The sequence below is a fragment of the Sorex araneus genome, chromosome 1 (assembly GCF_027595985.1).
Source record: "Sorex araneus isolate mSorAra2 chromosome 1, mSorAra2.pri, whole genome shotgun sequence".
NCBI classification, from domain to species: Eukaryota; Metazoa; Chordata; class Mammalia; order Eulipotyphla; family Soricidae; genus Sorex; species Sorex araneus.
This window is the reverse complement of record NC_073302.1, coordinates 122,828,361-122,847,557: the sequence shown is the minus strand read 5'-3', so window position 1 is coordinate 122,847,557 and position 19,197 is coordinate 122,828,361. Positions and strand designations below refer to the sequence as shown.

At 35.7% G+C, this 19,197-nt stretch overlaps 1 protein-coding gene across 1 annotated transcript in view; it reads right to left on the bottom strand.

Annotated features, from left to right (window-relative positions):
* Positions 1 to 6,245, bottom strand: part of SPEF2 (sperm flagellar 2) — a 179,381-nt gene extending 173,136 nt beyond the window's left edge. Inside the window, exon 1 of the mRNA XM_004605550.2 lies at positions 6,127 to 6,245. Within this exon, the coding sequence (XP_004605607.1) occupies positions 6,127 to 6,184 (58 nt within the window). The 5' untranslated portion in view covers positions 6,185 to 6,245. The remainder of the gene's footprint in view (positions 1 to 6,126) is intronic.
* Positions 6,246 to 19,197: the final 12,952 nt, after the last annotated feature.

Below are 19,197 nucleotides of genomic sequence, written 5' to 3'. Positions count from 1 at the left end.
TTTCTTTTACTTCACCAAGTCCAGAAACCCAATTCTATTTGGTTACAGTTGTTTTCTGTACATCCTGCCCACTGGACTTTCATCCAACTCGCCCCACCAAGTGCTATTCTTCGCTTGTGACTTCACATCTTAAAATTTTGACACCAGTTTTTACTGCATTCTACATCTGTTGGATTTGTTTCAATTTCTGATTGGTGGCAGCAAACTCTTAATCAAGGAAAATGCCAAATTAGACAGAAAATACTAAATCTGATGCAGTATATGAGGAACAGTGTATTTCTAATTACTGAATGCTCATGTATGAGAAATCAGTAAAAAAGAAAAAAATATACAAGGTTATATGATATAGTATGATCATGAGCCAAGAAAAGTATACAATAAATTATAAAATATTATAGGAAAATAAATATTTAATAAGGTATTGCAATAACTGTATTGAAGTTGCAAAATAAACTATGATACTTTTGAAAAGATCTGGACATGAGAACTAATCAACAAAGGAGACATAAATAAAATATCTGTAGAGTTTGTGACAAATAGTAGAAAATAATATTCTCTCAAATGAGAAAAATGCTAAAATTTAATATACATAAAATTAACCATCTTTGTAACCCAGCTAATAAAAATCCCAATAGCTAATATCAATCAGTATAGATTACCTTTCAAATTTCACAATAGTTAATCAATTTTATTTTTTACACATCCTGTAAACTATAATCAGAGATAGATTAATAAAGTTAGAAAATGTATCTTTTAATGAACAATAAAGAAGTTTTAAATACTGCTATTTCAGAAGCTTTTGTAGAACTGAAAGCAATGAAAAACATCATTGAATAGAGTTTTCCCCTAACACTGGAGAGGAGAGAATACAAGTCTTCGAGTCCAATACAATCTAATCCAATCTAATCTAGCATAGAATAGTCTAATTCAGTCTGCCACCAATATTTACAAAAATATCTCTAGAGAATAACCATAAATCACATCATACAGGAGAGTCTGTGACAAAGAGTAAAAAGTAATATTCTCTAAAACAGAAAAAAAAGCTAAAATTTAATAAGTTTGCTATTTGAAGTTATTTCAGCAGTATTTAATTTCTGATTATAGATGAACAAACTTATTTATAAATCTGATCTTCTCTGTTTTCACTATCCCACCAATATGGTCTATCATGTTCAACTGTTAGCATTATCTGTTTCCTCACAATACTTATATATGGGTACTCTGGTTTATAAAATCAGCGTAATTTGATTTCATTTAGTATGAAATTAAAATAAGTCCTATTTGCTTAAATATATAAAACTGAGCTTTTAAAATAATAAAACAGAAACAAAGTACCCAGATGACCTTCTCAAGATGAACAAATCTACAAGGTTTAATCAATACCTTTTACTTCATCTCCAAACTATCAAATAAGAAACAGTTGTTTACTGTCATTTACCTATCAGGCAGTGTAATAGGCATAATTCTAAATTCAGATGTAGAAAAAAAGTTGAAAAACTATGTATGGTGTAAATAGAATCTAGTATACATGTTAGGCCTTGTGGTAGATATTTTTACTTGCAATCCAAACTGATACCTCCCAAAATATATAGTCATTATCTTACTTCTCAGAGTACAAAACTGGAATCTGTGATATTATTTCTACTTTAGAAATTTTGAATAAAGATAGAGAAACTTAATTTTCTCACTTTTCTCTTTGTTTTATCTGCAATGTTTAAGACTACTGAAAAAAATCTAAAGGTATTAAAAGGTATTTATAATTTTCAGTAAGGCTACACTAAAATTCAAAAGAATGTGAAATATCTTATACAAGCAGTTTCACAAAGGATCTTTTGTACAGTACAAGGAATTCACATATATAGAGAATACTCAACTATGACAGTTTGATGTTGATTTCCTTTTATGAATTAATGAGAGTGTTATAAAATAGAGGCAATACATATTCTAGGCACTGTAATTTGTTTGCTGTTTTGGTGTGTGGTGGAACCCTGGATTGTCTCACCTACACAAGACAAGAACTCTTCCACTGAACAATAGCTCCAGACTCAAAATAACTGAGAATTCTTAAAGAACTGTATAGCAGATATTTTAATAACAATCTGTTGCTTATTTTTCATAGTAAAAATAATTTTTTGAATTGTGGATGCAATCTTGTATTGAGAAACTCTTTCTGTTCTAAGATATTTCATTAAGCACCATTTTTCATAAGAATTTGTCAAGTTAAATTTAACTCACTGTAGTTCCTTAGCTTTGGTAAAATAGACTTGAATCTTCATATGTTGAGAATAATGAAGTCCCTGGAGATACCCAGGAGCTCATTAAGTATAGGGAGATGATTCTCAGTGAGGATTACCTTATTGGAATTCATATACAAAGATATATGTATACAGATATATTATGGCTGATAATCAGGGTAGTCTGGGCAACACAAAATTTAATGTATCTTATGCAAAAAGACGTCTCTTTCAGAAAATTCATGTCAGTCAGCTTTAGCTACCTCTCCACTAAATAAGCTAGTATACAATTTCATGGAGAATTACACTCTTCTTCCTTTGTCCCAAGCAAGCACTAAGTGGCATGGACACTAATAGCCTCACCTTTGTGACTCTGTTACCATCTAGGTGTTGGGGTATGTCTGGTGATAATACAACTTGCCCAAGTGGCTGAATTTTGTACTTGTCACTTTTGGTAATCCTTACCAAAAGGACCTCAGATACATATGGTGGGGGTGTTAAGGATTTTTGCTTCTTTGCTTTTTGTTTTAGTGCTTCCTAAATATAAGCTATTTTACCTTGAAGAAGTCAAAGATCTAGTTTTGAATTCTAGAATCTACTAGTTGTCTGACCCTGCACATGTTCTTCTCCTCTCTCAGCCTCATTTACTAATATGTACATCTGGGATAATGCCTCTTTTTCTTTTATTAAGGGGGAGGAGGAGATTCTAATAAGACAGCCTCTGCACAGAACACAGCAAAATTTATGAGTGTTATAAATGCTTTTAAAAATATACAACATATTCTTAGGAAATTTTAGCTAAACATTTGGTAACATTACTGCTCTTTGTTTTTCATTATAAATATTTCACATTAAAATTCTTTTTGGTTGAACTGTTTTTTGGGGGCCACACATGGTGGTGCTCAGGGTTTACTCCTAGCTCAGTGCTCTGGAATCACTTGTTGTGCTTTGGGACACCATTATGCAGTGCAATGAATCAAATTTTTGGTAGGTTTTGTGCAAGGAAAATGCCTTACCCTGTATTATCTCTCAGCATCTGAACAGTTTTTTTCCTTAATTTAAAAAAATGCTTTGGCTTTTATATTATATCTATTATATAATTTCTATTGTAAATTTTCCCATATTTTATTTGTAACAATGCATTTAATTTAATTTTAAAATTTTATGTTGAGGTTATTTGGGAGAAACCACACCTAGAGGTGTTCAGGGCTTACTCCTAGATGTACATTCAGGAGTCACTTCTGACAGGGTTCAGGGAACCCTATGAGGTGCCAAGCTGGTGAGGTGTAAGGCAAACCTGCTCTACTATCTAGTCCCATATTTTCAAATTTTAAAGAAAATATGGGCAACAAGCCAAATAGCAGTTATATGAAGTTAGCAATATTTTCTTTCCCAGTGGTACTTAATACCTACACCTACACATTGTTTTATATCCACATAATTTTTTCCTAAATGTACCTGAACATCCATTTACATGTCAACAGTTCATTCTAAATCTCTCTACATACTTCTCTATGATCATAAATAAACAAATGTACATATTAATCTATTTGTGTATTTTCTGGTTTGTACAAAAATGGAATTACAGTAGACAAATCAATTTTCCTTAACAGAAAATAAATTAATGTATTTAGGCCAAACATTAGAGAAAACAACTCATTTATTCTAAAAACAGTGTAGCAAACCATCATATGAATATATCCAAGCATTCCGGTATCAAAAGATTATTTCAATTTTTCTTCTTTTTGCCCCTAAAACTTATATAGCAATTAACAATCTTTTTCAAATATCCTCACTGACGGGTGACTTAATTTTGCTATGGTTTCCAAAAAAGGGAGATTTTACATTAACTGTCCCCAGAACTACTGTAAATGCTTTTTACATTGATGATTTCAATTAATCTTGACACAACTTGCTGTGTATCATTATTATTCCTTTCTTGATTTATTACTATCTAGTAGGAGCAATTCCTAAATAATTCTAACCCTAACAGTCGGCCTCTATACCCTTGCCCTTATTCAGAGACTGCAAATAGTTTTTCCGGAAAGTTGTACCCATTTTCAAGATAGTATTCTAAACTGTCCAGAACTTTCCACTGCCTGTAGAGAACATATCATCTAAAGACAACAGGCATCAACCACAGGGGTCTTGCTTCCTAAGTGCCACAGATCCTATCTACAGTTTGCAACATCTTTACCATATGGAATTTGGGTACTTGCAGACTGTGTCTCTCCTTAAACTCCTCTTAGCACTCAGATCAGGAAGTGGATATGCACTGCTGGTGAATGGGGTAAAAAAACAGCAGCTGTTTCTACTAACAACTTCCAGATTTACACTCCCAGGGAAAACAAACTGGAATTTTTCCAATTACAATTTATATTGCTGAAATTCGTAGGTAAATGGTTTTCAGTTTTTCAGTCTTTACAGGATGAAATGATTATCCCATTTTCCAAACCAAAATGCAAAAAACTTAAATTACAACTTACAATTGCATACGACTACTACGTTTATGTTTTTAAATTCATTTTCTTGTTTTAATATGTCAGACTATCCTGGAGACTTGAGCAAAGGGTGTGGACTTTTACTAATCAAATCTGAAGTGGCCTCTGTTTGGTAGCGCCTTTAAGTGCATGATACTGCATTTTGACTCTGATGGTGAGAGACGGATGAGAAAACTACTAAACATTGTTCTGAGGTCACATTCATATTTTAGTAGAGAAACAGTCACACAATGGAACTACCACATAATCTTGGGAAAGAATTTGTTACACTTCCCAGGGAGTGAAAGAGTGGGTGGCGGTTTGGCTGAAAATCTGGGTTTGAACTTCAAGAAATGTTAACTGGAGGTGTTCCAAAAATGAAGATGCTAACAGGAAACACAGCGGCACTGCAAAAACACTACTTCGTCTAGCAAATTCTGAGAGGGCCTAAGATGGGGGTTGGCACTACAGCCCCTCCAGTAGCAGATTGGCAGTATGCAAGAGTGTGTCTGGGGAAACAGACTGCAAAGGTCTGGATTGTAAAATTCTTGCCTTGAGCAAAATCCCTAACAGTCTGGAAAACAAAAAAACAAAACAATACAAAAAAAAAAACAAACCGAATTCCCGTTGAAGAAACAACAGAATGCCTTGGAGATGGGGCTAGTGTGCCCGTGCAGGATTTGTTTGACTGTTAGAAAAGTTGCCGCCTGTGGTAACGATAATGACCTCAATGGTGGGGAAACTCTGAAACTTTGGGTAGACACTTCACGGTCGGGAAGAAACCGGGTTAGTGGAAAAGGTCAGCTACGAGCCAAATTGAACAGTGATCAGAAATAATTCTAGGTTGCAACTTCTGAGCGCAAACTACGAAAATCTGTGCATGTGAACCTACTTCCGCAGGATTTCGGGTCACATATTCCCCTGTCCCGGGTAGCAGTGAAGTTCTGGAAAGGACGATGGGAACTTTTAAGACTAGAGGATGCACATGCAGGAAGTGGAACGCAACCAAGTCACGCACCTAGTAGTGAAGTGGCTCATTCAAAGCATCACATTTCACTGCTTCCTGCTCGGGGTGCGAGGGTCGCACTGAGAGTGCAAAAAACTGCAAGCAAAGTGAGGGTCAGAGTGAGAGTGCGGGAAGCCCCTGCAGCCGTCGGGTCAGGCTCTCCGCGGTGCGGGGTCCAAGGGGAGGTGCTGGGAGAAGCCCCGCGACCTGAGCCAAGGGATGCAAAACAGCCGCGGGAGGGAGTTTAGGGGACTCTGCGGAACACAGTTCCCAACGCCAGGTCGTGGCCGGCCGGCCCAGCCCTCCGTCGGCTCGACTCAGCCTGCCCTGGCCGCCACCTTCCATCACAGGGACCCACTCGGGCTGCGGCCCCCGCTCGCCCCCGGGGTCGGATCGTGTCACTCACTCACGGTCTGGGACACCTTCAGATCCTGGTTGAGCCACTGGCACAGGATCTCCGACATATTTCAGCCTGTACTTGGGACCCGCAGCAAGTGCTTAGCCGGGAGCTTGCGGGAAACCAAGTCCTCCGGCCCGCGTCCTCCCGTTGCCAAGGGCAACTGTTGTTAAGGAAGCGTATCCAGGCCGGAACTAGACGGGCTAGGAGAAGAGGGACACCCGAGGCCTCCGCCGACACCAACTTCTTCCGCACGCCCCCTGTTGGCGGGAAAGACCGCAAGGTGCCCCGGCTCCACCGCAGCCTTCCTCCCCCACAACCCCCACGAACCTCCCGGGTACCCCTGAACCCAAACCCTGCACAATGCACAAGACTCCCAGGCCCCGCCCTACCCCACACTAAATACGCCCGGGGTGGGAGGGGCAGCAAGTTTTGGGGGAGGGGAACCCATAAGAAGACTGAGAGATCTTGATTAAAGGAATCTTTTCCCTCTCCCCTATTTGTCCTGTAAGGACGTCTGTGGACCAATTCTTGTGATGATAGTGGCTCTGTCTGCTGATTTACAGAAGACTACTTTCTACTGCTATGTTGCACGCACTACCACTACCCTACAATGCGTGGATGGGATGTGTTTATTTTCAGTCCCAGCTGCTTAAGGGCTGACCCCTCCTCCCAACGCTCCCCAGCAAGCATTCAAATAATGTATATTTTTATATTCTTTTGAGAGATGAGTGCTTAAGAACCCTATTTTATTACTGTGTTTTCCACGCAAGAATATATTTTAAATTGAATTTTGTTGCTCACTTTTCTGGCCAAGGTTCGTTGAGGTCTCTTCTTCCCAGAGATCCTGACCTTGAGCTCTGACCTTGGTGCACTTTAAACAATCCTGGGCTGGAGGTCAGGTTAACAAAAATCCTTATTTCTTGGTATCTGATGGCTCTGACATGACTACCAGGAGAACCATGTCAAATCAGTTTAGTCAGAATCCCACTTACTCACATAATGTTTCTCAGTAATTTTCCATCCTTTGGCTTCTAAAAGGACTCTTTGGTTATTTTCCTTGTATTCTAAATTGAACATGCTCTCTTCCCTTCACCGCAAAATATCATTACATTGTTTCCTTGAACAAAATCTATCTTTAACAAGCATCAGAAAAAATGTAACAAATTTTAGCAGCTTAGAGTAAAAAACAGAAATTAAGTACATATATTGTATATACAACATCTTATATGTTTAATAAGTAATACATAATCTTATATTTATGTTTCAGAAATACAAAGAAATTTTTTCATTGAACATGCCAAATTATTGTTTTTTTATTATAGGAACAGTAATAGTAATGTCCTACTAGAAAAAAATGTCTCTTAAGATTTATTTGATTTGAGATTTAAGAGTTGTGGGTCCTAATCGAATAAAAGTTTAATTCTACTTTCCACTACTGGTTTTACTTAATATTTAAATCTACATGAATTCCTTCTCACCCAACGCATGATGCTGTGGAATTCTGAGCAAGATAATTTGCCAACAGAATGAAAACAGATACAGTCTTTCAATTTATCTCCTTTATAGTGACTCAAGTTTAGAAGATTATAAGATTCTAAAACAGTCCATCTAGCTCAGGAAATATATCTCATAAATCTGTATGCTTTGGAGACATTATTCATGAATGCTTCTAAGGGTTGGGGTTATGTCAAGAAATGGCCTCTGTGCACTCTTGCTTTTTACTGTAGCACATTTAAATTGATAATTAATGCTACATTTAGGAAGAGATTCTAAATTTTCATCTCAGTCAGTAGAAGCTAAGGGACAGAAATGCAATATTTTCCAGATTGTTGAGAAAATTGCTTTTGGGAAAAGTATAGACTTGATAGGCACCAAACTACAGGGCTGCACAGCAGAATATGCTTGAGTTCATAAGCCAGCTCCAGCAATGGGCTTTCATTTCCATTAAAGTGAAATGCTTCTAAGCCAATCTATAGAAGTTGCTCTTCGCTTCAAAGGGCTATTTAAAGCACTTTACAAGCCATATAATATAAAAGGTAAAACTGTATCTTTTTAGGAGGATACAAAAACAATGTATTCTTACTTTTAATTTCTACAAAGATGTTTACAATTTTGTGTTTGGAGGTGATTAAGTGTGGCATGTTTAATTCAATGGGATATGGAGTAATAGAAAATAGGAATAGGCTAAACCTTTCAATATTAAAAACTTTATACAGGGGCCAGAGAGATATTATATTGTGTAAGTCTCTTGCCTTGCAAGCAGCCAACCCACATATAGTCCCCTGAGCACCACAGAAGTAATTCCTTAACACAGAGCCAGGAGTAAGCCCTGAGCATGGCTAGACATGACCCCCCCCCCAAAAAAAATAGATTAAAGAATTTAAAATATGTATAAGAGGTCTGAAACACATAATATGCTTACTTGAATTTTCTCCTTATGCTTTATCTCTCAAGCATTTTGAATGTCTATTTAATAGTATTTTTCCATTAATTTAAAGCATATCATTCTCAAATCTTCAATCAGCTCACATAAGATTCTTTTTATTTATATTTACTTTTATATATGCTTACAATGACTTCATAAATTTTTGGTTCCGTTTAACTTCTCTAGATATCATTTTTTTCCTTTTTTTTTCTTTTTGGGTCACACCTGGCAATGCACAGGGGTTACTTCTGGCTCATGTACTCAAGAATTACTCCTGGCAGTGCTCAGGGGACCATATGGGATGCTGGGATTTGAACCCAGGTCGACTGCATGTAAGACAAATGCCCTACCCACTGTGCTATCACTTCAGGCCCTAGATTTCATTTCTTAACTCCAGTGGGAGCACTTATTTATCATTTTCTGCATCCTGAAAAAATTCCCAATATTGTCTTTCCTATACTGCTTTTAAAATTTAATTTTAAATAATATAAAAATAATATGTAAGCTAACCATATGTGATATATGTGCTGACATTTAATGTCTGAATTATATTTCTCTGGCATAAAAGTAATAACCAGCATGGTAGATTCTCAATGTTTAAACAACATTAGTTATAACTGATAGAAATTTATTTGGTGCTTGGGAACAGAAATTTTCAGGTCAGAACCCTCAGTAATCCATTGGAAAATTTGTGTGCTGAAACTTAGGTCATTATTGTAATGATAAAACATTCTCCCTAGGTTGTGTTGAATTATTCAAAATAAGAGAAACATAATAAGAAATGGGAGGAATGTGCATTGTGTGTCATCCATTATTTAAAACAATCAAGTTCATTCAACTGTAGTATGGAAAGGCGAGGGTATTATTTTTTCTTCCCTAGCACAAGGCTCTTTGGTAGTTGGTAGAAAAATAATTTTTCCTACAATTTGATGCTGTTTACACATTATTTGAACAAATCCACTAAAGTGTGTTTCTTATATATTCTTCTCTATCCTCCATTATCAGATTAAAAGAAGATAAGACATGGAGTTTCAAGATCATTCATTTTATCCATTCTTCATCAATTAATTAAACAATTGCATAAACTTTACTACAAATTTCTCCATTTCAACATAGTTTATGATAATCTAGATTGACTATCTCATAATTGCAAATAGAAGATAGCGTAAAAATTAAGGAGAGAAAGATTTATGAGATTTGAGCATAGGCAATCCTTGCAGTTCAATAGAGCAGGTCATCTGTAATGAGCAGCTTTTAAGATTGTTTCCAGTGATTCCTACCTCCTGAAATTCACTCCGTTAAATATGCATTGGCAATATTGATTCAATTCTAGTGAACAGAATATGATAAAGTGGTGTGCTGTCACTTTGAAGATGAAGTGGTTCTTTGAAAAAAGCAAAGATTGGTTTCTTAGTGGCTTCCCTCTAGGTTACTCCCCTGGAAGAACTCAACTACCATGTTGTGTGACTTCCCTGTGGAAGAAATTGGGGTCCACAATGTCAGAGAGCTTAGAAATGGAGCCTACCTCATTCAAGATTTCAGGTGAGATCATACCTCCATCTTAAGACTTGTCTTCTCTACACCTGTGTGTCTGTGACACATAGTCAAAGGCACATTTCTTACTCATGACCAGATTTCTGAGCCATGGAAATTTTACAGAAATGTTCACTGTAGCAAACTGTTAACTGTGGGGTATTTTGTTATGCAGCTATAGCCAGAGAATACAGTCATACCCATAGCAAGATTATTCTGCTGAAGGGTATGATTCATTGTATTTAGGTTTATCTAGAAAAAGTATAAGACAAACCTGTTGAGGCAGACAGAAAAAGGACTTCCTTCGACGTCTGTGCTGTTTAATCTAACGAAAATAGCAAAGGGGGTTTCAAAGAATAATTTAACTAAGGTTTTCAATGTACAGACATTAGCCTGAACTTTCCTTAATATAGCCATAATGGTTGTTGCAAAACGGAGACAAGAAAATCAGAGTGAGAAAAAGGAGTTGCAATTTTTGACATGATGTTTCAATGATGTGCCATAAAGATGAGAGGAAATGTCACATGTCAAGGAGAATAGGCAGCCCCTAGAATCTGGAAAGGACCCTATAATGGATTCTTTCTTGGAGACTACAGAAGGAATAAAGTGTTTCTGCCAACATCTTGATTTTATCTCAGTAAAACTAATTTTGGACTCTGACCTCCAAAGCTATAAGATAATGTGAGCTATGTTAAGCCATGTTATGGTAATTTGTTACAGCAGCAGTATAAAACTCTTTTAGGAACTTTGGATAAAAATTCTACATTATTGATTGCAGTTATCTCTGAAAACTATTAGAATGATGGAGTCTGACCTGTTTGGAGGCTGATTTATTTCTTCAATAGGTCATGGCTGAATTCTTTATAAATAAAACAATAAAAAATAAAACAGAGCAAAAATTATCAAAGTGAATTATATGTGCCACAATTTTGAATACTGTTCTGGAGTATGAAAAGTCCACTGAAGCTCCTTTATGACCTAACCTCAACCTGAACTTAACTGGAAGCCACAAATTCCCTTTGTACAACTTGCCCACATTTCTTTATCAGGTCCCAGCTTCCTCTACTCTGAAAAAGAAATCTTCCTTCTTTTTGCTCAACACATTTACTAAAACACTCTCTCATTCTATCATTCCCTTCTCTATGCTGAAAGCTTAAAATAAGCTTTCATTTTAACTTTCATCTAAGACAAGACACTGAACTTTTACCAACTACTCATAGCTTGTAAAAAAATTTAATTTTGCAATCCTCTAATATCTTTCTCAATACTTTTTCAAAGCACTGATTTGGGTCCTTAGAAAATTCAGCTCAATAACACCATGAAAATTTAATCCTGTCTCAAAGCTTTGAGATTTTTTTCTATTGAAGTAAACATGACACTTTTTCTTCCCTATATCACTATCCAGTACCACATGATATGTGATGTATGAATGGCATCTATCTCAGGGAAACATCAATATTACCATTTTAGGGAGTAATAGGATTTGAAACAAAGTCAAGTTAAAATCAAGACAAAGTAATTTGGTGTCATATGAGAAAAAGTGAGTCATATGTTCTATAACTGAGACAAATAAGTCAAAGTTAATTTATCAGAATTCTTTTTTTATTTATTTCTTTTCCCACCCTAAGTTTCTCGTGTTATCAAACCATACTTTGCTATTAGATTCAGAACACTATATTAGCAATATGTTTAAACATATCTAGTAAGTTCTCTCAATTTTGCAGACTCTAACTACACTATCGGATAGTAGTAGGATTGCACTTGGCCTGACCCTCCTGCTGACTGCTCCTTGTAGAAAACACATCTAGGGGCTGGAGAGATAGCACAGTGGGTAGGGCGTTTGCCTTGCACGCGGCCGACCCGGGTTCAAATCCCAGCATCCCATATGGTCCCCTGAGCATGGCCAGGGGTAATTCCTGAGTGCAGAGCCAGGAGTAACCCCTGTGCATCGCCAGGTGTGACCCAAAAGGCAAAAAAAAGAAAAAAAAAAGAAAACACATCTAAGTCAACGTTAACTTTTACAACTCTGCTTCAGTTGCTCTGCAAAAATGTTCTACAAAAAATTCAAGTTTTGATGAATTGAGAAAAGCCAAAAGTTTATTGTACTCTATATTTCTACTTATTTATGTATTTGGTTTTTGGGCCACACATAATAGTACTTAGAGACTGTTCCCAGTTCTGTTCCCAGGGATCACCTCTAGGAACCATTCGGTGCCAAGGATCAAACAGGGCACCCTGAATGCAAAGGATGAGCTCTGACCACTGAGAAATTCTCTGCCCCTGTATTCTACACTTGATGGAATCTTTCTTTACTGATGTTTCCAATGTTTCACATACAAACCTGTGATTTTTTTAATCCTCCTAGCAGGCTAATGTTCCTTCATTCTGGTATTCCTTATACATTATCTTATTGATCTACAGTGAGTTTTCATTTCCTACTAGGAATTTATATGATACTTTCCAGATATTCACAAACTTGGTTCCATTATACTCAGTGACTCTAATTTCACACATTTCATTAAGAATGACAGTGCACTAATTTCCTCATACTATACTTTCTGTACCAAAACCTACTCTCTAATTCAAGTCAGATATCTTCCCTAAAACTATTAGAATATTAGATATTTAAACACATGAACTTTTTAATTTTTTATTTTGTTTTTTATTTTTGATATATTACAGTTAAAGTGTGTGTTTATAATATTGTTATTTGTGGTCTTGGTATATGCAATTTTTTAAAAAAATTTACACAGGTAGAGATAATTTTCACATTATCCCTAAGCCTATAACTGTCTAAATGGCCACTCAATAAGTGTTGTGGTATGAATCAATGAAGTTTTAAGAATACACCACTCATTTTAGTACTCATAATTATGCTATATTTGTTTGTACACTTATGTCATGAGTTGGTTCCCATTCCTTTGGATTTAAAATGGTCTGTTTACAAAGGATCATGTGAACTAAACCTGGGCATATTTTTCTGACTCTATCTTAATCTTAAAGAAGTAGGCATTAAATAGAGGACAAATATCCCACTGGGCAGAGCAGAAAGATACTGGGATTTGAGGTTAAAGAAGCAGTTAGAGCTTGAGGGGTAGGATAATGGATAAGAAGATGCTCTAGAAAGAGCGCTAGAAAGCAATGGCCCTGAATCTGGCCAATTATTAGACTTTCCTGTTATAGGTACTAAGAACAGATTAGAGATTTGAAATGTTGCATATTTCTAAGACTGAAACTCTAGTCAACTCAAATGGCGAGGGACTCAGAGCATTTAGGTGAGGATTCAGAAAAAAAAACAGGCTTTTGCTTTTGTTTTGTGCCATATCCAGCAATAATCAGGTGGGACCTGGGAAACCATGTGTAGTTCCAGGCATCAAACTTGTTTCAGCCACATGCAAGGCTAGCTCCTTACCTGCTGCACTATCTCTATCTCTCTAGTGCCTGTTTTATTTTTAATTGTTATTTTAGTTTGATTCATTTTATTTTATTTCAGTTCACCTCATTTCATTTTATTCTAAAGCTACTTTAGCACAACAGTTAACAAAATCTAAGCTAACAAACAGAAACTGTGGAAACAAACTGGAAAGCAGATTCACCAATAAATTAACTGCCTGACAAGAAAAAAATACGTAAAGGAAAATCAAACTGTTTAGACTCATGATTCTGAGTTGAATATACATGATTTTCAAACGCACAGACAAAAATCAGGAGAATGTGTCCCATAACTAGAGGAGAAAGAAAGAAAAACAAAGATGACAGATGTAAGATTTAGCATACATTAAACAGCTACATAAAATATAATAAATATTTCAGAATTTAACATGAAACTATGGATTTAATGTGCGAACAGATGTGAATATCCAGTAGTGCAATGAACTCTATTTAAAAACAAAAACAATGACAGATGGAGAGATATTTCAGTGACAGAGACCAAACCCCTGACCAGAGCAGTAACCTATGACTATTTTCCTCAGGAATGATTTTAGAATCAGATTACTCCCTTTTACTCAGCAGAGATGAAGGAAAGTGGACATCACATTTAGTAGTGATTGCAATTCTTGAGTATTACCTACTGGTAACATTCCAAATGTAAATTTTAAAGCCATAGAAGTCTGCCAATTTTCTCTTGTTCTATCCCAAAAATGCCCTGCCTCAAGTAAGAACATAGAAACAAATACCACATCTCTTCTGCCCATCATTATAGAAAAGAAATAACTCGCAACAAAAGAAGTGAAATGCACCAAATTTGAGGATGAAGAGGAGGAGCACTTTAATCTAAAGGAAAGGCTTTATGAAAATCCAGTGTGCTGTAGCAGTCTTGTGAAGCCTTTATATAATCTGCCTAGTGTTACCAAACTCTGCCAGAGAGTCTGATAGCTGAGCATTTGAGTGCAGTTGGCTCCTGGATCCCCATGATGTTTATAGCTCTTCTACATTGAGATGTTGAAGAGTTGGAGGGATACCTGTTTGTGTGTGTGTGTGTGTGTGCACTTGTGTGAAAATAAAGTTTCTATGGGTGACTTATTTTTTTTTCAATTTTTTATTAGAGAATCACTGTGATGTACTGTTACAAATTTATGAGCTTTTGTGTTTGCATTTCACAGTGATCATTTACCCATCCCACCACCAGTGCCCATTCACCTCCACCAATGATCCCGGTATCCCTCTCACCACCCCCACCTCATCCCCCACCACCCCACCCTGCCTCTGCGGCAGGGCATTCCCTCTTGTTCTCTCTTTTTTTGGGTGTTGTAGTTTGCAATAGAGGTATTGAGTGGCTTTCATGTTCGATCTATAGTCTACTTTCAGTTTGCATCTTCCAACCTGAATGGGTCCTCCCAACATCCTCTATTTGGTGTTCCCTTCTCTATCTGAGCTGCCATTTCCCCCAGCATGTGAGGCCAGTTTCCAAGCTGTGGGGCAGACCTGCTGGTCCTTATCTCTACTACTCTTGGGTGTTAGTCTCCCACTCTGTTATTTTATACTCTACTGATGAGTATGATCTTTCTCTGACTCTCTTTCTGACTCATTTCACTTAACATGATACTTTCCATGTTGATCCACTTATATGCAAATTTTATGACTTCATCTTTTCTAACAGCTGCATAGTATTCCATTGTGTAGATGTACCAGAGTTTCTTTAACTAGTCATCTGTTTTCGGGCATTTCGTTTTTTTCCAGATTTTGCCTATTGTAAACAGTGCTGCGATGAACATAGAAATGCAGATGTCATTTCTACTATACCTTTTTGCATCTCTGGGATATTTTTCCAGGAGTGGTATTGCTGAGTTGAATGGGAGCTCAATTTCTAATTTTTTGAGAATCGTCCATATTGTTTTCCAAAAGGGTTGAACCAGTTGGCATTCCCACCAGCAGTGAATGAGAGTCCCTTTATCCCCACATCCATGCCAACACCGGTTGCTTTTGTTCTTCTGGTTCTTCTGTGGTGTGAAATGATATCTCATTGTTGTTTTAATCTGCATTCCTCTGTGGGTGACTTTAAAATTTTTTTTTTATTTTTTAAAAATTTTAGACAAGTTTCTTTCTTTTGGCTATTATCTAACTGTAAACTCTGAAAGAATTACATTAGACTGTTTATAGTGAAAAGAGTTAAAGTTGAATTTCAGGAGAAACATTTTTATAACCACCCTGGAGATTATAAAATCAATATAATTTGAAGGAAAACCTAGACAATCCACAAACAGAAACTTCCACAGTAAAAGTAAAAATCTTCCACAGGAAAAATCTCCAAGGAGAAAAACTTTGTCTTCAGATTATGTGAGCCTTTGTGAAGTACTCAATTCTTTAGTATTAATATGGATATTTTAAATAATGTGATTTTGAATTGTATTATGGAGTCCAACTCAAAGGTTTGTATTTGTTATGACTACTGAAAATTGCCATACTACATGCAGATTGAGTTATTGAATTATTTTATGCACGATAAACTACATCAGGCTATATCAAAGAAGAGCTAGACACTTAAATGAAGCATGAAGTGAACTCCATTTGTCACACTTAGTTACCATCAGCTATATTTCACCAGGTTAATCAAATTTTTATTTGCAACTACTTAGATGTGATAAAAAGGCTCCTGTGAAGAAATTATATTGAGGTGCATCTATATTTGTTAAGAAAGTTTATCATTCATGCTTAATTAGCTTTTTAAAAGTAGAATTCAGTGTTCAAGTACTAATAAGTTGATGTCAACCAGATGGATCTTCTTTTATAATAAATTCCCACTAGACTCAACAATAAATTATATTCAAAGATATTTATCTTCAAATACTAAACAGGATTTTGACTGCTATCAAGAAATCAATTAGTGTAATGAAAGCTAAAACAGCCACGAAGAGATGGCCAGTAATTTAAGTTCTATAACTTTGGAATTACCTTTATTTTATCAATCAAAAAAGGGCTATTTGTTCTCATGAAAGTTTCATGTAGGTAAGTTTATTGTGACATAAATGATAAAAACAAATTGTTTCAGGAAATCATATCAAAAGAAAGATGTTTTGCCTTTCCATACTAACTACTAACAGTTTCCATATCATATTGATATACATATATATAAACAAAGGCATATGTAGTTGCATGTGTGTATACAAAACATTACATAAAATATTAAAAGAAAAGAAATGCTGCAGGGGTTGGAGCAATAGCACAATGAGTAGGGCGTTTGCCAATCCGGGTTCGTTTCCTGGCATCCCATATGGTCCCCTGAGCACCGCCGGTATTGATTCCTGAGTGCAGAGCCAGGAGAGGCCCCTGAGCATCGCCAGGTGTGACCCAAAAAGCCAAAAAAAAGAAAAAGAAAAAAATGCTGCATATTTTAGTACAGCTTGAGAATGCATGAGTATTTTAAAAACCTAGTTGCTAATACAAAGAACCAAAGAAACCCCATTGGCCACGTGTGCTCATGGCCCCCTGAACTCCTCTGGGTGTGATCACCTCAACAGCAAAATTTTAAAACTCTGAAATGATAACTCCAAAGATTGCTAATCTTTGAATTTTTAAGGTTTTTTTTTGAAACTAAGTATCCTCTATTAACATGAAAACCATTGGAGACTTAAAGAATCAGATCTTACATTTCATTCCACATACATTGTAATTATCTGTTAATTTCTTAAGGTAGATACTCTGAAATGCTATTCAGGGACTTGTAGATGAGCTGAGTGTAGTCAGAGTAACTATTATATAAATGGAAGGAGTATGGATGAATGGAAGCTAGAAGACAAATAAACTTTTATTCCTTCTAAAACTTATAGAAGATGAATTTTGACTTTATAAATACAATTTTGCATAAGAAAAGTCAAAGAAGTTCTAATTAAAATGTATTAAGACTCCTACAATTAGTATCCATTTTGAACAATCATGAATCACTCACTGGAATATGGGATGGGAAGGTAGCCAAAAGAATGCTCTGATAGAAAATGGGCAGGAAAAATTAATTATGATTGATGGAATATAGCTTTTTCTATTCCAGTCACAAACACAAGTGACAAAGAGGGAAAAGTCAAAACTTATTTGGAGAAAAAACTTTTCATCTAAAAAACACATTGTAATAATTTGGTATTTACTGGATACTTTTTAAAATACCTTCCTTAGGAGCTGGAAAGATAGTACAGCAAGTTAGGTGTTTACCTTGTATGCAGCCAACCTGGATTCAATACCTATCACCCTAAGACCTGCCAGCAGAGCCAGAAATAAATCCTGAGTACTGTTAGTGTGGCCCCCAAACCCAAAATAATAAACCTACTCATATCGTGGAAATTATAAGTAAAGGAGTGCTTAAAGATGGAAAATTTTATTTGAACATGTGAGTTGTCAGTTTAAAGGTTTCAGAAGCCAACGAGTACCAGAAAGGTGATTTGCTTTTGGAAGTTATCAGTTATATGAACACCATTGTGAACAAAAGGAACTAAGAAGTGACTACTTCATCATATAATATAAATCCTACAACTCCTCACTGTTTCTGAATAAATGTACTATCTGCCCACCCTGATATTTTAAATCTTCCAAAGTAAATTCATTAGCAGTTTAGTCTCCAGAGTCAACTAAGCTGGTTTGGGACTTCTGGACCTCAAAAAAATCAAGAGAGGAAGGTGGTAGAAGGAAAGAGGAAGGACAGAGAAAACGATGTGAAAGAAAGAGAATGGGAGAAGAAGTAAGGAGTGGAAGGGGGTAAAGGAAAGAAAAGAGAGAAGAAGCATAATAACGAAGTAGAGTAATGAAGAAGAAAGAAGTAGGAAATTCCACACAACCCAGAGCTTTGGGTTAATGCGATCTTGAAGCTTGGCATGAGACATAATATTACACTCTTGAAAAATTCCGGATATAAGATTTTTCAGAAAGGAAGACATTCAATTTGGCAATAGATGAATAAAAAAACCAAAAAATACAAAAACCAAAAAATACTTTTAATTAAAATAATTTTATCTTGCACTTCAAAAACAATTATTGTAACAAAAATGAAATCTTCATAAAATCATCTATTGTTTCTCTTACATTAGTTCAACCATGGTTTAATAGCTGTATAGGCATTTTACTATTGTATAGTTTACTGTATCTAACTTAATTTAAGATACCACTGAAGAAGGCACTTTAATTTCATATCTGATTTATCAACAATTTGAAGAACTAATACTGAAAATGTGTTAGTTTAAAAGGTTGTTAAATATAAGCTTTAACCTTTACAGCTCAATTTTGGTTAGCAATTTAATCATAAGTATAAAACTGCAGGGATTAAGAAAAAAGAACTATAGAAAGCTATTGTAGAGTCACTTACTTGATTATTAAAACTTCTTTGGAAATTTTATTACGTGAATGTAATACTTAGATCTGAGTTTCAACTAAGAACAGTTGGAAGCAAAAATATTGAGTTAGATAATATCTTCCATAAACATTATTGCTCTGCTATGTTTCCATAGTAATAGCCTACTTTAGAAGAAAGCAAATTAAGATGATAGTTATACTGAGAAAATTGTGGTTAGTTACTTTTACCTGTGTAGCAAATATTTTTCTTTGGAAAACATAAAACATCACAAAAGTAAGTTGGTTTTTTTTTCTTAACAAACCAGTGATACTGGGTTTGGGTGAAAAATCATATTTTACCAGTT